General features: G+C 43.7%; 1 protein-coding gene across 4 annotated transcripts in view; it reads right to left on the bottom strand.

Moving 5' to 3' along the window:
* DGKH (diacylglycerol kinase eta) overlaps positions 1-24,340 on the bottom strand; it is a 110,124-nt gene that overhangs the window by 63,393 nt on the left and 22,391 nt on the right. For all 4 annotated transcript variants that reach the window (XM_087967581.1, XM_087967579.1, XM_087967580.1 and 1 more), the window contains exon 2: positions 130-240. In XM_087967581.1, the coding sequence (XP_087823707.1) occupies positions 130-240 (111 nt within the window). The remainder of the gene's footprint in view (positions 1-129; positions 241-24,340) is intronic.

The following is a 24,340-nucleotide window of genomic DNA, read 5'->3' as shown; positions in this document are numbered from 1 at the left end:
GGGAAAAAAATACAGCAGCAATCTTATTTTATCACTCTTATCTTCCGTAGCAATTTCTAAAAGCCTCAAAAATACAATTATTCTATCAGGCAAAGCACGTTCCTTAATAAGTGAATAATAAATTTTTACCTTGGAATTCTTGGCATAGTAAAGAGTTCGGCCCCGTAGTTTAAAGTAACGTCGTTTCCATCTCTGGAACGAGCTGGTTTGTTTCAAGAGCAAACCTTCCCTTATACTGGTCTTAAAGAGGAAAAAAGAGAAGAATATATTAAAATCCTACACACGCCAAAATGGTTATATATACCATATAATTATTTTCTGTCTCTGCTGTTCTCCACAGATAATATTCTGAAGCGATGGCTTAATAATGTATTTAATTATAGCTGTTATAGCAATCTAGCAATTTGAACTATTTTTAATTCAGCTTTGGTTTTTCTGCTGTTTTAATAGTCTTAGGTGGGTTTTGGGTTTCTGGAATCGGGAGTGGAGGGTGTGCATTTATGTTGCCTATCAAATCCCAAATGAAACGTTGATATATTTTTTTAGTAAAAAGAGAATAAAAATTGCATACCCTGAAAAAAATAACTTTATTTAAGGGGAACAAAAAGGCAGAGGGTGGAGGGGGAGGAGGAAGAGAAGAAGAGGAGGAAGGGGAGAAGGAGGTAGAAGGAGAGGAAGAAGAGGAAGAAGAAGAGAGGAGGGAGAGGAGGAGGAGGAGGGAGAAGAAGAAATAAAAGAAACAGGAGGAAGAGAGAGAAAGAGGACAAGGGGAAAAAAGGAAGAGGAGGAGGAAAGAAGAAGAGGAGAAGGAGAAGAAGGAGGAGGAGGAGGAGGAGGAGGAGGAGGAGGAGGAGGAGGAGGAGGAGGAGGAGGAGGAGGAGGAAAGGGAGAAGGAAAGGAAGAAAGAGGATGGGAAATGAAAGGAGGGAGGGAGGAGGAGGAAGGAGGAGGGAAAAGAAGAAGGAGAAGATAAGAGAAGAGACGAGAAGGAAAATTGCCTTGGTACAAGATGTTTTTCCACACTGAGCATCATCCATTTGTAAAGGAATAGAAGTGCAGCCAATTCCCACAAGATGGCGGAACTGATCAATAAACAAAGTTGAAGTTACTTAGAAGTTACACCCACTTCCCATTTTGGGTTATTTTGCCCATGTAAACACATGTAACCAACTCTATGTTGCCACTAAAGAAAAAACAGCCCGATGTTATTTTCACGTAAAATGGTGTAACATTATCCCTTTAACTTGTGCACAGAGTTGCAAACTCCGTAAAGTATTCCTCTAATTGTTCTTTTGGAACAAAAAGAATAAGGAAAGAGCAACTATTTTATAAAATTGTCTGCGAGAGACTCTTTCGCTGGAAATACAGTAAAAATTCCAGGTGAGAACTTTGACGAATAAACCAGAGTTGTTTTTTTCCTGCCAATGTTAAAGCTTTCACAGAAGGACCAAGTTTCAAATGTTCACTTTCAACCTTTGCAAAAAAAAAAAAAAATAGCCGAAGTTCCAGAAAAATATCCAAATATGGGTATTTGTAGGAGTGTTTTCTTTCCAGGGATATGAGATGTACACATCCAGTCTAAACTATTTAAAAAAAAAAAACAATAATCCTTTTCCATGGAATTTAAATTAAGCATTTCAAATTAAGTTTAATCCATAAAACAGAACACCGGATTGCTAATTTGGAAAAGGAAGATTGAGTCTTTTGGATTAATTAGCTGTTTGTTTCTCGTCAGCCTTAGCTCTTTCTTGGCATCATGACAAGAACTTGCAAAATGTTTTGCTTCTCCCAGAGTTTTGAACTGCTGCCTTTTCATTAAGTAATAAATAACCACTGCAGCGGAGTTCTCCTTCTGTATTTTCCTACATATTAATCTACTCCGATGCTGTCAAATTATGGACCGAATTCAGAGGGACACTAGGCATGCACAAACAAAAATAAGCTTAAACATGATCCGAGGCATCGTATTTCAATCCTCCTAGCACCCAAGGACTGTGTATTATTCAAGGCACGATATACCAATAAAGGAAAATATTTGTAGCTTGAAATGAGGGATCCTTGAGGCTCTCTGAGCTTGGTTGTTTTCTTGCAGATGTTTTATCGCCTGACTAGGTAACAGCATCAGTAATAGAAAGGAGTGGGATTTGTGGAATGAAGGAACAGGAGGAGGGGAAAGAGAAGATAAGGAAAAAGCAAGGAGAAGGAGGAGGAGCAGGAAGAAGAAGGAGAAGGAGAAGGAGAAGGAGAAGGAGGAGGAGGAGGAGGAGGAGGAGGAGGAGGAGGAGGAGGAGGAGAAGAAGAAGAAGAAGAAGAAGAAGAAGAAGAAGAAGAAGAAGAAGAAGAAGAAGAAGAAGAAGAAGAAGAAGAAGAAGAAGAAGAAGAAGAAGAAGAAGAAGAAGAAGAAGAAGAAGAATGATGATGTAGGGTCCTTGATGCTCTCTGAGCTTTGTTGCTTTTTTGCAGACATTTCATTACCCAACTAGGTAACATCATCAGTACTAGAAGGGAGTGGGATTTGTGGAATGAAGGAGAAGGAGAGGGGGAAGGAGAAGAAGAAGGAGAACTGTGGCATCCCCAGTGCTCTCTGAGCTTGGTTGTCTTTATGCAGACATTTCATTACCCATCTAGGTAACCTCATCAGTATCTAGCATTGATGATGTTACCTAGTTTGGGTAATGAAATGTCTTCAAGAAAACCACCAAACTCCGACATCAGTCCTGAAAGTTTTTTCCACTTCTTTGCTACTATCTACTTTAAAAAAAAATACCTGAAATTTCTCATGATCAGTAATAAACCAGGAGAGATTGACAAGGATAATTATTTTATACAGTGGTGTGTGTGTGTGTGTGTGTGTGTGTGTGTGTGTGTGTGTGTGTGAATATGTAGGTCATTCAACAGTTTTGTTAGTTACAAGAGCATTTGACTGCAATCTAAGAGAAGCACAATCCCACACTAGTGAGTTCTTTTAATAAAGTTGATTTAACATTAGTGGTCTTTGTTTAGTGACAAGTAAAAGTAATTGTTTTCCTTATTTAGGTAAGCTTTTTCCACTAAAATCAGGTTGGCACATCCAGATCGTCAATAAACAGTCGTGCCTTGAAATAAGTACAGTATAATAAAAACCACAACCACATCTAAAGTGTATTCAAATCCGGTGAAGAAAAACTGATTGAACAATCTAGCCAACTACGGTGAATAGCGATACAAGCTGCTGACCAATTGGTGTTGGTGCTTAGCACTGATGACGTTACCTAGTTTGGTAATGAAACGTCTGCAAGGAAAGAAGCAAATCTGAGAGCACCAAGGAGCCCTCAAGGAACAATGTCCACTTGTCCAAAACACAGTGCACACAAACAGACACTTGGCTTGTCAACTGTTTCTACCAGGCATCGCAAAAAGCCACAGCGGGTGTGACAACAGTCAAGATGGCATCCATCACGTTTCGATCAAAGCCCTAATCCTTTTGTAGGATTTCCCGCCTAAGCAGGGGGTTGGACTAGAAGACCTCCAAGGTCCCTTCCAACTCTGTTATTCTATTCTGTTCTTTTCTGTTCTGCGCTGCGAATGCAACAACATTAAATAAGGATAGACAGTTGATGTAAAAACAGAATTTCCTTTCATTTTTGGACAACTCCGGATGCCTCTAAGCGAAAGTAAGGGGAGGAAAAACCACAACAGAATAGATCAACAGCACTTTTATCAGATTTCTTAAAAGCTACTGCAAGAATGCCAGTATACTGTGTATTGTCTGAAAAACCCATTATGTGTTTTTAGCTTATTGCTCATCTGGTTTTCATTTTTACAGGTCAGATGCTTCTCATTGCAACATTAAATTGAAGACATGGAAGTGACGAGCACAAGAAATGGAACCAATTCTTTTATGCAGTACATCGTTTTGAAAGGTTGGCTAGATCCACATGGAGAAAACCTCTTTAATGCCGATGGTAACATTTGCTTCCTAGAATAGAAACTTTTTTTTCGAAGAGTTTATTTTAGAACATAACAATGCGAGTTTAAATAAAAGCAGCATTGCGTAGTTTTTCAGACCGGGCCAGATGATAGAATGAGATCAAGTCATTTCATAAAGGGAGAAAAAAAACAAATCAAAGTCACAGTTTTGTTCAGCTCAGTGAAATATTTGTTGGGTTTGAAACTCACGGCTGTACGTCTTTTTTTTTTTTCCAAATAATTTCAATCCTGGTGAAAATAATTCACCCTGCACCCAATCCGTGATTTCAGGTGCTAAACAGGGCAACTTAAAATTGGGTTCAGGAGAGAAACTACTCACTAATTCTCCCACAATCAATATAGTTAAAAAAAACTTTTTATGCTTTAATGTGGGTCGGAAGCAACCAAGGGTGGGATTCAACTGGTGTCACTACCAGTTTGGGGACTACATTTTGCGCACAGACCTGAAGAAGCTTCTGGCATGAGAAGTGAAACGTCTTCAAGGAAAAACCAAGGAAGTCCAGCTGCCTCCTGAAAAAAAGCACCTTTGGGACAACCAATGACCTGGAGGACAGAGAACCTCCGTACCACAATCAGCTTATCTGAAGTTAAAGGTATGTTCCTGATTCTTCAAGCATGACATGAATGAAACCAGAGACCCAAAGAGATTGTGCCCTCTTCTTCACTACCCTGTTTCCCTGAAAATATGACCTATCCTGAAAGTAAGACCTAGCTTGATTTTTTACACATTTGCCCAATATAAGCCCTACCCCCAAAATAAGCCCTAATGAAGACCCCACCCACTCCAGAGGGCACAGGTAAAAATTAAGCTAGGGTAGGGATGGGGGAGTGGACCTGCCCTACTATTTACCTTTGGACAGTTGTAGCCAGGCCTCACACACCCCGACAACCTGCCTCGCCGGCCCATTTCTTCTGCAGCCGGCAAGGCTGGTAAGGCTTTCCTGAAGACCTCTGGAGCTGAGAACAAAGCTTTGGATCGATCCAGAGCTCTATTATCAACCGCAAAGGCCTTCAGGAAAGCCTTGCCGGCCACAGGAGGAGAAGTTCCTAAAGGCCTCTGACAGCGAAAAGGAGGCCAGGGGTGATGCATGCAAGTGAGGTTAGTCAGTGAATGACATCCCTCCAAAAATAAGACCTGGTGCCTTTTTTTATAAGACAAGATCTTATTTTGGGGAAAACACAGTAGATGTCCTGGAGAAACTTTAATTAGGATTCCTACACTAAGTAGTAGAAGGTTCAATGCCCAAGCCCCAGTAGCTCCTTCGAGCTCCATGCAACGTAAGCCAGAGATAAATCCTACCGCCTCACCCACCCGAGGAGCACAGAGCTAAAGTGCAGAATTGTGCAAAGGGGACAGTGTTGTAACAAAACCAGAAGTTTAGAAACGCCGCAGGTGTTTCAAAACCTCAAGCTAACGCGAGCTCAGCCACGCCACCGTCGATATTCAAGACCTTTCTAGATGGTTCTTCACTTTTAATGAGCGCCTCAGGCAACGTGGGAGTCAAGAACTGAGACGCGCAAATATGCAAACTCTGAGAATGGATGAAAAAATGTGCACAGTTTGTCAAAGTGGAAATAGAACAATGAGGAGTTCTCCGGAGTGTTTATTTCCTCACACCAAACCAGGCCGTTCAAACTAACATGCCTTACATCACCAGTAGTAGTTTGAGAGGAAGTTCAGGGTTCAACTCCCCACTGGCACAGTCCAGAAAACCATTCCAGGCAAACTTTGCCCCGCCTCTTTTTGAAAACCTCCAGTGATGGAGCCTCCACAACCTCTGAAGAGAAGTTATTCAATCGGAATAGAGCTGGAAGAGACCTTGAGGTCTTCTAGTCCAACCCCCTGTTCCATCAGGAGGAGACCCTGTACCATTTCAGACAAATGGTTGTCCCGCCTCTTTTTTGAAAGCCTCCAGGAATGGAGCACCTACAACCTCTGAAGGGAAGCGATTCTCAGACGTTGACAGCTATTCAATCAGAATAGAGCTGGAAGGGACCTCCGGGGTCTTCTAGTCCAACCCCCTGCTCAATCAAGAAGCCCTTTACCTTTTAATACCGCTTACTTTAACAGACAGATATCTCTCTCTCTATCTATCTATCTATCTCTCTATCTCTCTATCTTTCTAAATACCTGATGATAGATAGATAGATAGATAGATAGATAGATAGATAGATAGATAGATAGATAGATATAGAGAGATGGGGAGGGAGGGAGAGAGAGATAGATAGAGAGAGGGGAGGGAGGGAGAGAGAGAGAGAGACAGAGAGAGAGACAGATGATAGATGGAGGGAGGGAGGGAGGGAGGGGGGAGGGATAGATAGAGAGAGAGAGAGAGAGAGAGAGATGGGGAGGGAGAGTAGAGATAGACAGAGAAAAGAGAAAGAGGTAGAGAGTGGGGGGAAGAGTGTGTGTGTGTGTGTGTGTGTGTGTGTGAGAGAGAGAGAGAGAGAGAGAGGGAGAGAGAGAGAGAGAGAGAGAGAGGGGGGGGGAGGAAGGGAGAGATAGATAGATAGATAGATAGATAGATAGATAGATAGATAGATAGATAGATAGATAGATAGATAGATAGATAGATAGATAAATAGATAGACAGATAAATAGATGTAGATAGATATAGATATGTGCATATCTTTCTAAATGCCAAATAGGCACTTATTATTTAATAAGTACGCACGGAGTGATATAAAGCACTTTGAGATGTTTTTGAAACATTTTCAAATGGACATTTGAAAATCAAAGAGGGAACGGTGGATTCTGTTGTGCGCTCCCGAAGCTTTCGTTGACTGGGATTAGCGTTTGGGTCATGCTAAGACAAACATTTATCGCAAGAAGTGGAAGTGTTTGTGCTACCTTTTGGGTTGACGTTTCACATCGCCTGAAACCTTACGAGATCGTGACATTACGAGACAGAGTCTAAAATAAATACTTCAGCGCCAAAGTGCCTGTGAAATGTTATGTGCTGACAAGCCAAGCATGACGTTTGTTATCCAGAGAAACTTGTTAATTTCAAATATCCCCTTGAACCCCACAGCAGGTCTTCTAAACAAATCCGTAACGGGAGAGACTATGCTGTCTCTTTTGGGGGAACAAAATGCACACGCACACACAGCGACACACACACAATCTGTTGTTTCTCCAGAGATGACCAGGGTGCAAAAAAATGCAGTCCCAGAATTGCACCCTGTTCCACCTCTTAAAACCCTGAATTTCCACCCCGCAGTTCTGTCACTATAATTCATGGATTGGAATAGACAGGTCAGCCAATGGGGATTGGTTGGAAACTGAAATATAGTATTTCTGTCAACTGATAAAACATCTAAAAATGGTTTTAGAGTTGCCATGAAGGGGTGGGGAGAGAAATTTGAAGGAGCAGTGCGGCAGTTTAAAACCAAAAGTGCATTCCGTTCTTATCTTGCAAAGATTTCTGCCAAGAAAATCCCTAATTGGAGAATGTGATTGATGACTCTCAACTATGGACGTGTTTCTCGTTGGAGAATATGAATTATGATACACCCAGAGGGGTGAGGGGAGGGGGAAACAGGGTCAAAGGTGACCGTGAATTACGTGTCTCAGAGTCGGCTTCATGCAGGTCATGCCGACATGTTCGCTCCTAATAAATCCTTTGAAGTTTTCGAAGCTTGGATCGAGGATCATGATTTCATTAGGGCAACTGCCGGAATCCTGACAAGTTGTTTGTACGGGGCCATAAGAGACAGTTTGGAGTCTGGGCGTGACTTTGACTTGCTGAACTGTACATAACCGTGTTGGCGAACCTATGGCACGCAGAGCCATTTCCCCCGGCATGTGAGAGGTCGCCCGGAAGAGCCCTACTGCGCATGCATGCGCGCGCCACCACCTGACAGCTGATTGTCGGGTATCTGGTGCGCATGCACAGGGGGTGGGGATGCATGGGAGACATGCACGCATGCACAGAGATGCATGGTGTGTGAGGGGACGGCGCCATGCGCAGCGGTGCAGCGGTGCAGGGAATCACGCACGCATGCACAGAGGGCGTGGGGGGCAGCACGCATTGCCTTCTGGGTGCTTGCATGCACGCAAGCAAGTGCGTGCGCAATTATCGGCATGGGAGCCGAAAAAGTTTATCCACCACTGGTATATAAGAGTTGGTTTGGCCTCTATAAGTCTAGGCCTCTAGGCCTCTGAATCTCTCTACTCTGCAATGACTTGCTATTGTGAATATTCCTTCTGTGTTCCTGAACTTGTATGCTGACTTCTGCTGTGTGGTACTATGTATAAGAAAGTTTTTCTTATGCAGATGAATCCTGCAGAATTATTTACTTGTGTGCTGGTCGGATGTCCTGCAAATACTCTGACATTTTCGTCCAGGGATGTTCTGACCCAAACCTGGTTCCCAGAGAGCAAACACAAGACAAAGGTACCAGCCCAACCTTTTAATGTTTCATTTACGAATCCTGTTTCTTCACAGGTAAAAGGCTGCTTCCAACTAATTAGCTCCAATAAGAAAGAGCCTGGCCAACTTTTTGCAAGGCTGCCAAGAACACCAGATAAAGTTACTAAGCAATAAATCAAAGAGTTTCCAAACACCAGCTCGGATATTTCTAATGTCCACCAGGTTCAAGTATCAAACCTGTTTGCCTTCTGCAAAGAACTGCAGTTTCTCAGCTGGCTTTTATCTCTTAAGAGAGGGGCCATTACCTTCCAGCCCTACTCCCGAGTCACCCATGCTGCTTCAGCTGCTCTTTCCTTCAAGCAGCCTTGCACGCACATGCACTGGGCACAGGCTCCTCGGGAACCTCTTCCTCACTGCTGCCAACCTCCACAATCTCCATTCATGCATCGTCACAAAATCTCCAGAACCGTAAAGCCTACAAACTTGAAATTTGGCCCGTATGTTCCTCTTGGCTTCTAGGTGCTCGCTAAGAAAGGATTTTTCAAAATGACCATCAGAGCATTTAGAGTATTTCCTATATTATTATTATTAACACGCTCTGATGCTAAGGAGCTCCACTCCCCCTCCCCACCTGAAAAGAAATCTCTTCCCAATGCAAAACACAAGCGGAGGAGTTTCAGTTTTAGTTTCATACCAGCAACCAGCTTTAGTACAGAACAGTTAAGCTAAGCCACGCCCAGGGTCCTTGCTGTCTCCTTCTTGCTCACACAGCAAATACTGCTTCAGTTTCCAAACAGCCCTCAACTCTCTCACACACTGACAGGACGCTAGAAAGATGAATACCGATGGATGCTGGTACGCAGAGGCAGAATTTTCCCCCCTTATTTTCCTCCCCCAGAACTAAGCCCAACCACATAGTTTCATAGCAAACTACGGGTATCGAGCTGGTTTAAAATAAAGTTGGATCCCTTGATGATTCGGCACAAACATCTCTGGCATATCAGAGAAGTTGTTATCTTTGACCTTCTCGATTAGAGGTGGTCCTCCTCAACTTATAACCATTCATTTAGTGACGGTTCAAATTTACAATTCAACGCTAATTGAGGGAGGGAAATATAGTTTTGCTTTCTCTGCAGCTGGAATGACAATTCAATGAAACGATGTTCACGTCTCGGCTCAATAAACGGTTTCCCTGCAATTTTCTTTTCCCCATCAACGAAAATTGTACCGAGTTAGAATGGTTTCTTTCCAAATTAGATTAAGCGTGCCGATTTAAAATACAGAGTAATGTAATCTAGTTAATCAAATCGAGTAAAAAAAAAAAAAAAGACATATAAATTTGTCTGCCACAATTAAGCCTGCTCTTAATCTCATCATTGTCTAATCTGCTGCCCAACAGAAACCTATAAAAAGACCCTTTTGGCTCCAAAGAACCTTTATAATAATGCTTCGTTTTAGGTTTTTCTATTACATATTTCATCCCTAAATTTCCCTTGCATAGAATGTTGTATTTTGGTGAGCCATCAATCTGGTATTATATCTAACCGAGTTTCACTCTTGTCTATATTGCTAGAGATTTGGCCTTTTTTAGAATAGAACAGAACAGAACAGAATAGAATAGAAAATTTACAGAATAGAATGGAATAGAATGGAATAGAATGGAATAGAATGGAATAGAATGGAATAGAATAGAATAGAATAGAAAATTTACAGAATAGAATGGAATAGAATGGAATGGAATGGAATGGAATAGAATAGAATAGAACAGAATAGAATAGAAAATTTACAGAATGGAATGGAATGGAATGGAATAGAATAGAATAGAATAGAATAGAATAGAATAGAATAGAATAGAAAATTTACAGAATAGAATGGAATAGAATAGAAAATTTACAGAATAGAATGGAATAGAATGGAATGGAATGGAATGGAATGGAATGGAATAGAATAGAATAGAATAGAATAGAATAGAATAGAATAGAATAGAATAGAATAGAATAGAATAGAAAATTTACAGAATAGAATGGAATAGAATAGAAAATTTACAGAATAGAATGGAATAGAATGGAATGGAATAGAATAGAATAGAATAGAATAGAATAGAATAGAATAGAATAGAATAGAATAGAATAGAATAGAAAATTTACAGAATAGAATGGAATAGTCATGCATTGGTCATGCATTAATTTTGGCTGCAACACATGCTAAGTTTAGTCCCACTCCAATTCATCCCCAGATAATAACGATGTTGATTATTGTTGACAGTTCTATCAACCGTGCTGCTGAGGTCAGACATCCCAGGAGCTTCTGCCCTACATTTTATTACCTGAAGGGCAACTGTATAAAATCCAGAGCATCTCGATGGGGGTGAAAATTACCCGCTGAAATAAAAATATCTTCCTGGTTGGAGTCTTCTCAGCAGCAATTCGAGATACTGTTTGCTGTAGCTACCTTCTGGGACGTTTCTCCACGTCTCAGTCCCAGGATTTCCTGGTGGTCTCCTGTCCATGCCTTAAGCAGGTGTCCAGCTGACAGGGAAGCCCTCGCACGAAACTCCTGCCTTGAGCTGGACTAGAAGATCTCTGAGGTTCCTTCCAGCTCTGGGATTCTATGTTCATTCCATCCTCCGACTCAGCCTGACTTGGTCAGGCTGTGGGGGGGTCAAACCCATCCTATTCTTCTCCAATACACAGATAAGGCTCCTTCTTGCATGTGACAAAGAAGTCATTACCACAGTTGATTACCCTCAGCTAACAAGAAGATCTAACCTCTTATTATGCCCATTGTAGTTTAATTGTATACCCATTATTCCTTGTCTGACCTTCAGGTGCTTTAGAAAATAGCTTGACCCTTCCTCTTCTCTGTGGCAGGCCCTCAAATCTTGGAAGGCTGCTCTCCTGTCTCCCCTGGTCCTTCTCTTCCCTAGACTAGCCAGGCCCAGTTCCTGCAGCCATTCATCGTATGTTTGAGCCTCCAGTTCCCTCATCATCCTGGTTGCTCTTCTCTGCACTTTTTCTAGAGTCTCAACATCCTTTTTGCAGTGTGGCGACCATTTGCTGCTGTGTCTTTTCTTCCTCTCTTCTCTCTAGATTCTACGCTCAGCCCATTGTAAAAAAAAAAAAAAATTGCATTAAATTCCCACTCAAAGGATTATGGCAACTGAGAAGAAGGAAGTAGGTCAGAAGCAACGGATTTTCAGAGAACGAGACAGCAGGAGGCTACAGAGGAGAAAAAACAACAACACACACACACAAAACTGTTTGGATTTAACAAATTGTCGTATCCATCCCTGCATTTAAATTGATTTCCAATTCCAGGATAAAAAGCTTTTTAGAACAGGGAAGGAAGCTATAAAAGCAACCTGAAGCCATTATTTAATCGTGTGTAACTGGGAACGCTTTTCAATCCAGGTATAATCGTAAGAGGGAAGAGAAATGGGACGAAGGAAACCCTGATCATAAACTAGCTCAATTACACAATTATGCAGGAAACAAATAAATTAATACACGTGTGGGGAAAAAAATCCCTCTTTGCTTTACTTCTCTGAAATCAGGCTGCTTAAGAAATCTCTTTCTTAACAACTACAGGAAGGGTGGATAGCTTACTCATATCACATTGTTTCATAGTATACACATCCAAAATAGCTGCACAAAGTAACACAACCTTTCTGCATCAGCGATTATCCAGGGTATCCCTGCTGGATGGAGACAGCTGTGATGGTTTGAGTCAGCATCTTCAGAAAATAATATTAAATGGAGCTTGTACCATTCTTTAATGTGATTTTGGGGGATCTGGGGGTCTTTGATGTTTTTATTTTTATTTTTTTTGAGCAAGCTCTAAACTTTTCCAAATGTGCCGGATCTGTTGAAGGTTAGAGATTTCCACCGATGACAAAATTCAAGCAGAAATGTTTAAAGAAGAAGGTTGTATTCAGAATCTAATTTAGCTCAGAGCACTGCAAGGATTAAAAGCTACAGCAATTACGCATTCGGTCTTTCCAGGAAATGTGAGATCCAAACAGAATAAATAAAACACAATCCGAGAAATTGTGCATGCCATAATTCTTCTCTTTCTACGCCTGGGAGTCAAACTTCTCTCTCAACCATCTCCATCTCCTTCTGTTCTTTCCCTCAATGAATGGGCTTATCAAACTTATATCCCTCCCTCCCTCTCTCTCTCTCTCCCTCACACACACACACACACATATGTACATACATACACACACACACACACACACACACACACACACACAAACACATATTATGTGGATACTTCTTAATTACCATTTTGGCAAGCGCACAAGTCTACCCAGGAAAAATAATCTATTGTGCCCTGTGAACTTTAAAAAGCTTTTCTTCCATTTCCAAGATTTAAAAGTTGTATTTTTCTGGGGAGGAGTGTGTGTGTGTGTGTGTGTGTGTGTGTGTGTAAAAAATAAGCATAGGTGTTACTAATTAGCGAGCCTGCCAAGAAAATGTCACTCTGCCAACGGATAATGAATGTTTTCTCGAGCTGTGTGCAAAGTCACAATATGTTCACTATTTTCACATTGGGGCTGGGGAACGGTTTGAAACACACAATTCTCCTGAATGAAAAGGCTGTGAGACACACGTAAGAGAAACCTTTATTTCCGTCCCCCCCACCAACAAACAAATATCACTTAAATTTGCGGAAGACAAAGCCTGATTGAGACATAGTATAATGCACAAAACATAATCCAGAGATATTTCACGAGAAGAGACCTCCACTCCTCTACTCGCAACATAATACCTTACTCCTCCAGACTTGAAATTTTAGGCTTAGACAACTTAGAACTTTGCCACCTTCGGTCCGACCTAAGCGGAGTACACAAAATTATCTATTGCAATGTCCTACCTGTCAATGACCACTTCAGCTTCAACCACAACAATACATGAGCATGCGATAGATACAAACTTAAGGTAAACCGCACCAAACTCGATTGCAGGAAACACGACTTCAGCAACAGGTGTGGTCAATGCCTGGAATACTCTACCTGACTCTGTGGTCTCTTCCCCAAACCCCCAAAACTTTAACCTCAGACTGTCTACTGTAAGGGGTGTGCATAAGCGCACCACCGTGCCTACCATCCCTGTCCTACTGCTCCCTTTTATTCTTATCCATTTCATGTATTAATAAACATGTTTATACTTATGTATGTTATCAAATGCACGCTCGCCAAAAATAAATAAATGAATGAATGAATGAATGAATGAATGAATGAATGAATGAATGAATAACTTTGAGAGGCAGTTTGGTCTAGTGGCTAAGACACCAGGCTAGAAAGCAGAAGACTGTGAATTCTAGTCTGGCTTTAGCCATGGAAGCCAGCCGGGTAACCTTGGGCCACTAACCAGGAGATGGTGAGTTCTGGTTCACCCTACTGAGTGACTCAACTTACGACCAACGCAACTGGGATCAGAATTTCCGTGGCTAAACGAGGCATTTCTTAAGAGAGCAGCGCCTAATTCTATGACCATTTTTGCTACAGTTGTTAAGTGAATCACATGGCCATTGTGCGAATCAGCTCCCCCCGCATGGACTTTGCTTGTCAGATGCCAGTTGGGAAGGTTGTGAATGATAATCCCAGGATTGTGAGATGCTGTAACCATGGGAAACAGGCTGGTTTCCAAGCACCCAAATTTTGAACCCTTGATTATAGGAGGGCTATGAAAGTCATAAATGCAATGACTGGTTGTAATTCCTTCAGTGCCGTTTTTAATTTAGAGAGAAAGAGAGGGAGGGAGGGAGAGATGATAGAGATAGGCAAAGATAAAGATGATAGAGATAGATATAGAGATGATAGGTATAGAGATGATAGATATAGAGAAAGAGAAAGAGAGAGATCGATATAGAAATGATAGAGATAGAGATAAAGATGAGAGAGAGAGATAGATAGATAGATAGATAGATAGATAGATAGATAGATAGATAGATAGATAGATAGATAGATAGATAGATAGATAGATGATAGATAGATAGATAGATAGATAGATAGATAGATAGATAGATAGATAGATAGATAGAGATAGAGATGGTAGAGATGGTAGAGATGGTAGAGATGGTAGAGATGGATGGATGGATGGATAGAGATAGAGATGGAGATAAAGATGAGAGAGAGAGAGAGAGAGAGGAGAGAGAGAGATCTCAGCCCTTAATAGCCTCTGCTGAACGCAGGTAATCTTCAACTTGCAATAGCCTGTTTAGTGACCATTCGAAGTTACATCACTGAAAAAAAGACTTATGACCAAGTTTTTTCCACACTTTCCACCGTTATGGCATCGCCAGGGCCATGTGATCCAAATTCAAATGCTTGACAATTGACTCGTCTTTACAACGGCCGCAGTGTCCCAGGGTTACGTGATCTCGTTTTGTGACCGTCTGACAAGCAAGGTCAACGGGGAAGCCAGATTTGCTTCACAACCGTCAGTAATTACTCACTTAACAGCTGCAGGGATTCACTAAAACAACCTTGCCAAGCAAGGTCAAAAAAAACCAGGACAAAACTCACTTCGCCCATGCCTCACTTAGCAACATAAATTTGGGGCTCGAATTGTGGTCGTAAGTCAAGGCCCAGGTGGTTCTTGTAAGCAAATGGTGTATTGAAGAAAGACAATTAACCATCCATTCCTCCCATTGTTTTTCATGTGACATACATCTCAGCCCTTCATAACATCTGCTGAATACAAGTTGATTTCTTAATGTTTCTAGTTAACTTTAAAAGTTACGTATCCGTGATGGAGAACCTACGGCATGCAAGCTACAGGTAGCACGCAGAACTATTTGTGGAGGCATGCGACCCTATTCAGAGTTTTTCAGCGTAAGTTCAGTGCCAGAAAAATAAACACAGATGGCTGATGCTTCCTTTAACATCTTTATAAACAGAATGAGTAGATTTTACAAACCCGTTGTAGACTTCTCCAACATGGAGCAAATTCAGACAGAAACGTGTTGCAAGTAACTTCAGCAGGCAAGCAAGCAAGCTAGTTTCATCTTCAACGGACAGACTCAGAGCTCAACATAGCTGCAGGGTTACAGAGCTTAACATAGAGTCACACCTAAGCTACTTTTAGTTTCGGTTTCCTAGGCTACTTCTAGTTTCAGTTTCCAAACAGTCCTCATTGGCTGATTTAGTTGCTATGCCTATTCATTGGCTGACCTTGATACCATGCTCTATTCCAATTCATGAATATACTCTGACAGAGGCCCAGCCAAACTTACCTGCACTGCGCATGTGTGTGCCTCCCAGCTGATATTCGGCCTGTTTGAGGCTGTTTTCGCCCTCCTGGAGGCTCGAGGGAAGCCTCTGCAGCCGCAGGAGGGCGAAAAACGGGCCTTCCGTAAATACCAGAAGTGCTGAAACGGGCCCATTTTCAGCCACCTGAGGCTCCAAAGGCTTCCCTTGAGTCTCCAGGAGGGCGAAAACGGCCTCCCCCAGGCTCCAGAGGCCCTCTGGAGGCTGAAAACGAGCACTTCCGGTATTTCCAGAAGGCCCGTTTTTCGGCCTCCCAAGGCTGCAGAGGCTTCCCTCGAGCCTCCGAGAGAGTGAAAACGGCCTCAAACGGGCCGAAAATCAGCTGGGTGGCACGCGCATGCACAGTGCAGGTAAGGGAGGGCAGGGGTGTTGCGTGCGCATGTGCGCACATTGCATTGTGGGTGCCGGCACGCGCATGCTTTTGGCACACCACAACAAAAAAGGTTCGCAATCACTTTTATATATGCTATACACCGAAGAACACGATTCTCCCCTCTAAATATACATGTGTACAATTTCATGCTCTTCCAAACTGAGTTTTGAGTAACCGGTAAGTCTATTTCTTACAAAAAGGAACACAGCAATTTACACTCTTATACTCTTTATAATATGCAGCGTATATTTGTTAAATATTGTGATAGGCACCACTTAAAAGATCTCCCAGCGTGGAAAACATTTGCACTGCAAAACACCACGCTCAGTACCCGTTTCCTCAGCTGTGAGGAACAGCTAAAAATAAGACCTCCCCACGAACCTGCGAAAGATTGTCGCTGCCGGATACAGAATATTATTCCAATTTTTTAAGATTTGGTCCCCCAATTAGAGATACCGCAAAACAAGCTGCGCTCCGTTGATGCTCTACACCAGGGGTGTCAAAGTCAATTTCATTGTAGCACGTGGCAGGGTCCTCTTTAAAGCAGACGCATCTTTTCCTGACATGGTAGCCGTTTCTATACACCTCATATTCAGGTCCCAAGAAAAAATATATACCGAGTTTAAGCCAGGGGTGAGGCTGCACAGTTCAGAGAACCCCCAAATCTTACTCTTGGCTGGCCTCGCCACTCGTGCCCCACCCCGCCCCTCCCAGGAGTCCCCACGTGGCCTGTTTTGGATGCAGGTAAGTGCAGGGCGTCCCAGGAGCCCAGGAAGGGCAAAAATGCCCCCCACACACACCATGGTCCAGGAGACTGAATAGGCCACGCCCACCATGACCACGCCCATCCAGCAACTGGGTGGAGAACCCCTTGCTAGTGTGTTTGAAGCCCACCCCTGGTTTAAGCCATTCTGGGTCAGCTCTATATTTGTAGCTACACACACCCACCCAGGCGGGCACACACATACACACAGAGACAGACAGGCTGTGATGACCTGGGGCGTGGTACAAAAATAACAAAGTCACCAAAGTAGAATAAATTCCCTTTAATGCCTCCAACTTGGCCCCCGATGTCCAATTATCCTCGGCAGGAGATCAAACTCTTCCAAAAAAACAGTCTACCAAGGGAAGAAATGCAGTTCGAACCCAAAATACAAAGTAAAGTAGAAATTTTTTTTAAAAAGAACATCACAAACCACGCTGAAGTAATTAACACGACAGACCAGGATAATAACTTGCAGGCTTCCAAAAGATAACGAAACACACACAGTTGGGAGGATGCCAAAACCCAGATAAGCCTCGACAAAAGATAATGCACGCTTTGCTTCCAGCAACTTTGCTATGCGCAGTGTGCCCTTTTAAACAGTCTTCCCAGCTGCAGCCCATGAAGGGGATCAGGGCCCTTTCCTTCCCCATAAATCATGTTGCTCCCTCCTCCGTTCCTCCCTGCGTGCCCTAGGATGAAGATGGGTGGCCCTGGGTCTTCCTCTGAATGTCCAGCCAGCCTGTGCCCTTCCCCAGTTTCCTCCACAGCCACTGGAGCCACACTCCCACTCCCTGTCAGCTGTTCCACTTCTCCCTCAGAATCAGATTCCAACTGGGGCACGACACAGACAGACAGACAGACAGACAGACACAGAGAGAATCACATTCTGATGTCCAAAACCAGATTGGAACCTCATCCTGGTAAGTCTTCCCTTTTCCAGGCTCTTATAATATGCTTTCTTCTTGACTTATGTAGGCAGAGAAAATTGTATTTGTTTATGATAGCCAAGTCCCAGAAGTGCTCTGGCACCACATTTTCAAATCATTTTATTAAAAGCTAAATATATATCCTTTTTTTAATGGAATTTGTTCGTTGCAGAAAAAAAGTGGAAGCAGACTCTGGATTTTTTTAAAAAAAAAAATTTAGGCGCATTTTCATAAGTTATCCTGTCTCCTACCTGTTTTTTTTTTCCCCTGCCTTCCGGTTCTTCTCCCCCATGAAAAACTAAGCCCGCAGGCAGAAAACTATAATTATATTTCCATAGAAAATCTGGCATGTCTCTACATAACAAACGATGATGGTGATGGCCCAGAAGCGGAGAGAAAGCAATTCTGGGACTGTCACCAGAATGCCAAAAGAAGGGAACAATTATAATAGCAGAATACTGAAAATAAGGAACAGATTTGAAAAGAAAATGAATTGAGGGTGTACAGATTGAGGGTAGATGAATCTTAAGCTCATAGTATTGTATGTTCAGCGTTCAAGAAAGTTGGAGAAATCGAGGCAACAGATTGAGAATAGACAAATCTTAAAACTCAGAGTATTGTACGGTTGGGAAGGATCGGAATTTACTCCAACTTCTGCAATATACAATAAGACTAAATAAACCATTGTGATGACCTGGGGCGTGGCACAAAGGCAACCCAGTCAGATAGGAGTCCCTTTATTAGCTCCAACTTTGCCCCCAATGTCCTAGTTACCTTCTGGGCTGGAGAAAAACTTCCCAGGAACAGCCTTTGGATGCAAAGAATCAAGTCCAAAACTTGAACAACACAAACTGTAACTTAAAATCCAATCAAGGCAAAATGAGGTAATTAGTCCAGCAGGGCAAGAGAAGGAATTCCAGATGTGAAGGAACGGTAGTAATTCAACAGTTGGGAGGATGCCAGGAACGCAGACAACCAAAGTCAACACAAAATAAACTCATGTTTATTCCCAGCAGATGCCGCACTCAGCTTGCATCTCTTTTAAATTCTCATTCCCAGGTATGGTTAATGAAGGGAATTAGGGCCCTTTCCTCCCCCCGTAAGCCACCCAACCCATGTTGCTCTCTTCTCCGTTCCTCCCTGCATGCCCTAGGATGAAGAGGGGGTGGGCCTGGGTCTTCCTCTGAACTCTCTCTCCCTTGTTCTACCTCTTTCCTGCTCTGCCCAGCCGGAGTTTGCCCTTCCCCAGTTTGTCTAGGGAGTCTAGGGAGATGTCTAGGGAGATTCTCAATTTCTGGGTCAAAGGTGCTTTTTTTCAATAGGCAACTGGACTTCCTTGGTTTCTCTCCATAAAGTCAGGATTTTTATCTAGAAAGCTAATTTTGCCTGCAAACAAGAGAGAACAAAAATCTAGGAGAGGTTAGCGTGCATTTAATGCCTAATCCGTCATTATTCTTCTCCTCTTCAGATGAGAAATATTCTTCGACAAGTCTGGAGGCCACTGGAGGCTCTCAAGATACCAAACTCAAATCACCAAGCTTGTCTTCAACCTCTGACTTCTGCTTCGCTTCTCTTTCATATCCTTTTTTGGTCTTTCTCAAGGCCAATTGTTCATCATTCAGGAAACCACATGGAGTTTCCTGTCCTTGGCCTCAAGCAAACCAGGCACAAGCCATCCCTGGACCATACAGAGAGCATAAAACGAGAGTCAAACAGCAGGGACCGAAGAAGACAAAGAGGGAGGACAAAAAAGGACAAAGACCTTTCATGGATCGTAAGAACACCTGCGTGTGATTAGGTAGGACCAATGGGGGAGGAACTAACCCCCAGATTGCAAGAACACAAGGGAGCGGTCAGGCGAGGAGACCCAAACTCATTGGTAACCTCATATTGCAATGAACAAGGACATCCATTCATTTCGCAGCTACTAAGATTGTTGGCCGAGCAGGGACAAAAACAGCCAGGGAAATATTTGAAGCCTGGGAAACGGGCCCTTTGTCACTCAATGGGGGCGCTGATTTATCACCAGTTTACCAGAAACTTAGGGATTGGCAGGACAAGGAAACCAAACAACCAATCACCAGCTGTCAACGCACCGGTCAACCATTAGGAAGGCACAGGGGTGGGATTCAAAAATCCCGGCAACTGGTTTGCTACCCTGTTACTGGGTAGGTGTGGCCCGTGTGGGCATGGCCTATTTGAACTTTCGGGAGGGCCGTTTTTCACTTTCTGAAGGGTCCAGAGGCTTCCCTCAGGCCTCTGGGAGGGCAAAAATGGCCTCCCCAGGCTCTGGAGGCCCTCTTGAAGCAGGAAACAGGCCCATTTTGCGACTTCCGGTATTCGGGAGGGCCGTTTTTCTCCTTCCCAAGTGTCCGGAGGCTTCCCTCAGGCCTCTGGAAGGGCGAAAATGGCCTCCCCTGGGATCTGGAGGCCCAGCCGGTCGGTTCAACTACCAGTTCGGCAAACCAGATGCAAATTTAACATCTGGTTTGCCCGAACCAGTCCAAACCGGTAGAATCCCACCCCCTGGGAAGGTACCACATCAATACAACTCACAAAGTAGCCCAAAGCACACACTCTGCTAGGGAGAAGTTCCCTGAAGATAGGCTCCAGCACGAGTCCAAAAGCTCAAAAGATTAAAAGCTCTGGTCCCGGCGAGCGACCCAGGTTGGATGATAACAAAAGTGTTCAAAATATACCACATTGCAAAACCTCCCGAGAGGGTGAGGTTCTTAGAGGACGTCAGATGAGAATGTCAACACCTCATGGGAATCAGTAGCCTTGTGAGATTTGGGTTATTTAAACACCTGCATTGCTTTCCTGTTGTTTTGTTATCAGAGGTCACCTGAGGATACTTCCAGGCAGGACAGAGTTCCTCTTTTGGAAGCAAGAAGGAATTTCACAACATCTGTGTTGGATGCACACACAGCTCCTCCTTGCAGCTCCTTAAAGCAGCTGCATCTTTACTCACCCTAGCCAAAAAAAAAAATGTGTTTGCTGCAAAGAGATGAAGACACAGCCACACATGTACACAACCATCTTTCTACTTCTGGATCCGAAGGGCTAAGCAAATCCACAAAGCAAAGCACTGAAAGTTATCTCAGTTCAGAAGAGAATTATCTCTTCGGATGCTTTCTTCTCCACCCAAAACAGACCTTGGCCTAATTACATTTGCATATCCTACTAAACCCTTCTTGGTTCTCGAAGGGAGAATCTCTACTCCCAGTTTCTCAAGATTGTGCTGTAGAAATTCTGCAAAACAACCTTGGGTCGCTTCTGTAAAAATAAGAATTAAAAACATAGGGGGAGGGAGGGAGGGAGGGAGGGAGGGAAGGAAGGAGAGAGAGAGGAAGGAATGGAGGGAGGGAGGGAAGGAAAGAGAGGGAAGATGGAAGGTGGGTAGGAGAGAGGAGGGAGGGAGGGAGGGAGGAAGGAGAGAGAGAGGAAGGAATGGAGGGAGGGAGGGAAGGAAAGAGAGGGAAGGTGGGTAGGAGAGAGGGAGGGAGGGAGGAAGGAAGGAGAGAGAAAGGGAAGAAAGGAAGAAGAGGGAGGAATGGAGGGAGGGAAGATGGAAGGTGGTAGGAAAGAGAGAGGGAGGGAGGGAGGAAGGAAAGAAGGAGAGAGAAAGGGAAGAAAGGAAGGAGTGGGGGAGAGGGAAGAAGGAAGGGAGGGAAGGAGAGAGAGGAGGGAGGGAGAAAAGGGAGAAAAGGGAGGGAGGAGAGAAAAGGGAGGAATGGAGGGAGGGAGGGAAGGGGAGAGAGGAAGGGAAGGAAGATGGAAGGTGGGTGGGAAAGAGAGAGGGAGGGAGGAAGGGAGGAAAAAGGAGAGAGAAAGGGAAGAAAGGAAGGAGAGGGGGAGGGAAGGAGAGGGGGAGGGAGGGAGGGGAGGGAGAAAGGGAGAGAGAGGAGAGAGAAAGGCAGGAATGGAGGGAGGGAGGGAAAGGGAGAGAGGAAGGGAAGGAAGATGGAAGGTGGGTAGGAGAGAGAGAGAGGGAAGGAGGAAGGGAGGAAAGAAGGAGAGAGAAAGGGAAGAAAGGAAGGAGAGGGGGAGAGGGAGGGAGGGAGGGAAGGAGGAAGGCATGTCAGCCCCACCAACCCTTTCTGGATGCATGATGCCATTCCTGCCAGCTCTGGGTGGTTAATTATACATAAATACACAAGAACAAGGCCTGACCAACTTCATCAAACTCTCTCTGCTTGCCAGGAGGAAAAATGACAAAGAAGGAAGGAATTAAACCAAAGAAGCATCATTTCGGAGGGCACTTTGGATCTTAGGACCCATCACAGTTGGGCCTCTTCAAGAACATTCTCTCCATTGGGATGTGGAACCCCATTTTCTTCTCCTTCCTCCTCCTCCTCCTCCTCCTCCTCCTCCTCCTCCTCCATGGTACTGCTAAAAAGAACTAGCAAGGCTTTATGATGTCTAATTGTTGGGAGAGAGGGAGGGAAGAAGTAGGGAAGGAGGAAGGGAGGGAGAGAGAAAGGAAGAAGGGAGGGGGGAGGGAGGGGGGAGGAAAAAGGAAGGAGAGGGAGGAAAAAAGGGAGGCAGGGAGGGGGGAGAGAGACAAAGGAAGGAAGGAGAGAGTGAGGAAGAAAGGAAGGAGAGAGGAAGGGACAAAGGGGGGGTGAAGGAAGAAAGGAGAGAGAATCAGAGAGATAAAGGGAGGGAGGGGAAGAAGTAGGGAAGGAGGAAGAGAGAGAGAAAGAAAGGAAGAAAGGAAGGAGGGAGGAAAAAAGGGAGGGAGAAAGAACAGAGACAAAGGAAGGAAGGAGGGAGGAAGAAAGGAAGGAAAGGAGAGAGAGGGAAGGATGAAGGAAGAAAGGAAAGAGGGTTGGAGAGATAAAGGGAGAGAGGGAGGGAAAAGGAAGGAAGGAGCGGGAGGAAGGAAGGAAGGAAGGAAGGAAGGAAGGAAGGAAGGAAGGAAGGAAGGAAGGAAGGAAATGGTAATTGACACCAACTTTCTTCCACTGCAGGTCCTCTATCAGAATAGTACATTCAGTCCTTATGCTCTCTAAGAAAAAAATATTACATTTATGTCATAGCTCCATCTGTGAGGTTTTAGACAACTTCCCTTCCTTTTTTGATCGCAGTAGTGGGGAATTTCTCTCCCTCTGTCTGTCTATCTATCTATCTATCTCTCTATCTATCTATCTATCTATCTATCTATCTATCTATCTATCTATCTATCTATCTATCTATCTATCTATCTATCCTGATTCTCAGAAAAGCTGCTATCAGTTTCATCCTCCCCTGGGATGGTCCCAATTTAGGTTGCCAGATGCACTAACTAAACAATTGCAGCAATTCACTTAAAGACTGAGGCAAAAGGTTGCAAAAGGCGGCAAACCTGACTTGTTGTAAGTGGAGGACTTACTGAATCCCATCTTTGGAGATTCAAGCTTTCCGAAGAATTTGGAAGTGTCAGAAGGAACGTCCGTTTCCTTGTGTTGAAAATCTTCCTCCCCAATTTCAGTAGAACTACGTAACTTGGGGAAAACTTCTCTTCCCCCCCCCCCCAGAAACAACTCATCAAATTAGCCACAAAGGGTGACAACAACTGGGGACTTCCTGGCATAGGTGGAAATTCCAGGCAAACTTCAACCTTTATTGTTTTCGTCAACTCAACACTGTTGTTTCCCATTTTTTTCCCATGTTTTCATCGGTCAATCTCGGATATTCCAGTTTAAGAATATGGACAGCACCCAAACACAGTGAGGACACCTTACAAGTCAATGTTAAATTCACCTTTTTCATTCTGTCTTCTCTCTAGAACTACAGGTAGTTCTCGGTTTACAGCAACAACGGGGTCCCAACTTTCTGTTACTAAGCGAGACAGTTGCTTTCTCGTGGCTTGTGGGCCTTTCTTCTGGGGTCACTTCAGATTACGACTTTTGCAACATCTCTACGGTGATTAAAAAATCCAGACTTTTGGCAAATGACTCATATTTATGACGATTGCAGTGTCACCTTTTGTAATCTTTTGATGAGCAAAGTCAACAGGGAAGCTAGATTCACTTAACAGGTGGTTCGCTCACTTAACAACTGCAGAATTCATTTTACAGCACGAAAGGTGGTGAAATGGGGAAACTCACTTTCCCATCGTCTCGCTTAGCAACGGACATTTTGAGCTGCATTGTGGTCGTAAGTTGAGGACTGCTTGTAATCTTGACCTAAGAGAACAACTCAAGGAATACTGTGTGAAAGTCCCCGGGACACAAAAAAACATAATAAATGATATTTTCAAAAACATAATAAACCATATTTAGGCTAAATTAGGCCGACGCGGTGCCTCAGTGGCTTAAGACACCGAGCTTGTCGATCAGAAAGGTCAGTGTTATGCCCCTGTTGGTATCTGATTCCGAGGGAGAGGTGGAACAGCTGACAGGGAGTGGGAGTGTGGCTCCGGTGGCTGTGTAGGAAATGGGGGAAGGGCACAGTCTGGCTGGGCATTCAGAGAAAGACCCAGGGCCACCCCCTCTTCATTCTAGGGCACGCAGGGAGGAAGGGAGAAGGGAGCAACATGGCTTATGGGAGAAGAAAAGGCCCTGATCCCTTTCATTAGTTGCAGCTGGGAGAACAGGATGTAAGAGAGGCGTTTGCACGCAGCTTCTTGCTGGAAGCAAAGCGTGCATTATCTTGGTCAAGCCTTATCTGGGTTTT

This window comes from Notechis scutatus, chromosome 5 (genome assembly GCF_049901735.1).
Source record: "Notechis scutatus isolate UNSWTSFEM ecotype Mainland chromosome 5, rNotScu1.2, whole genome shotgun sequence".
NCBI lineage: Eukaryota > Metazoa > Chordata > Lepidosauria > Squamata > Elapidae > Notechis > Notechis scutatus.
The sequence above is the reverse complement of the archived record's forward strand: the minus strand, read 5'-3'. Positions and strand labels throughout refer to the sequence as shown.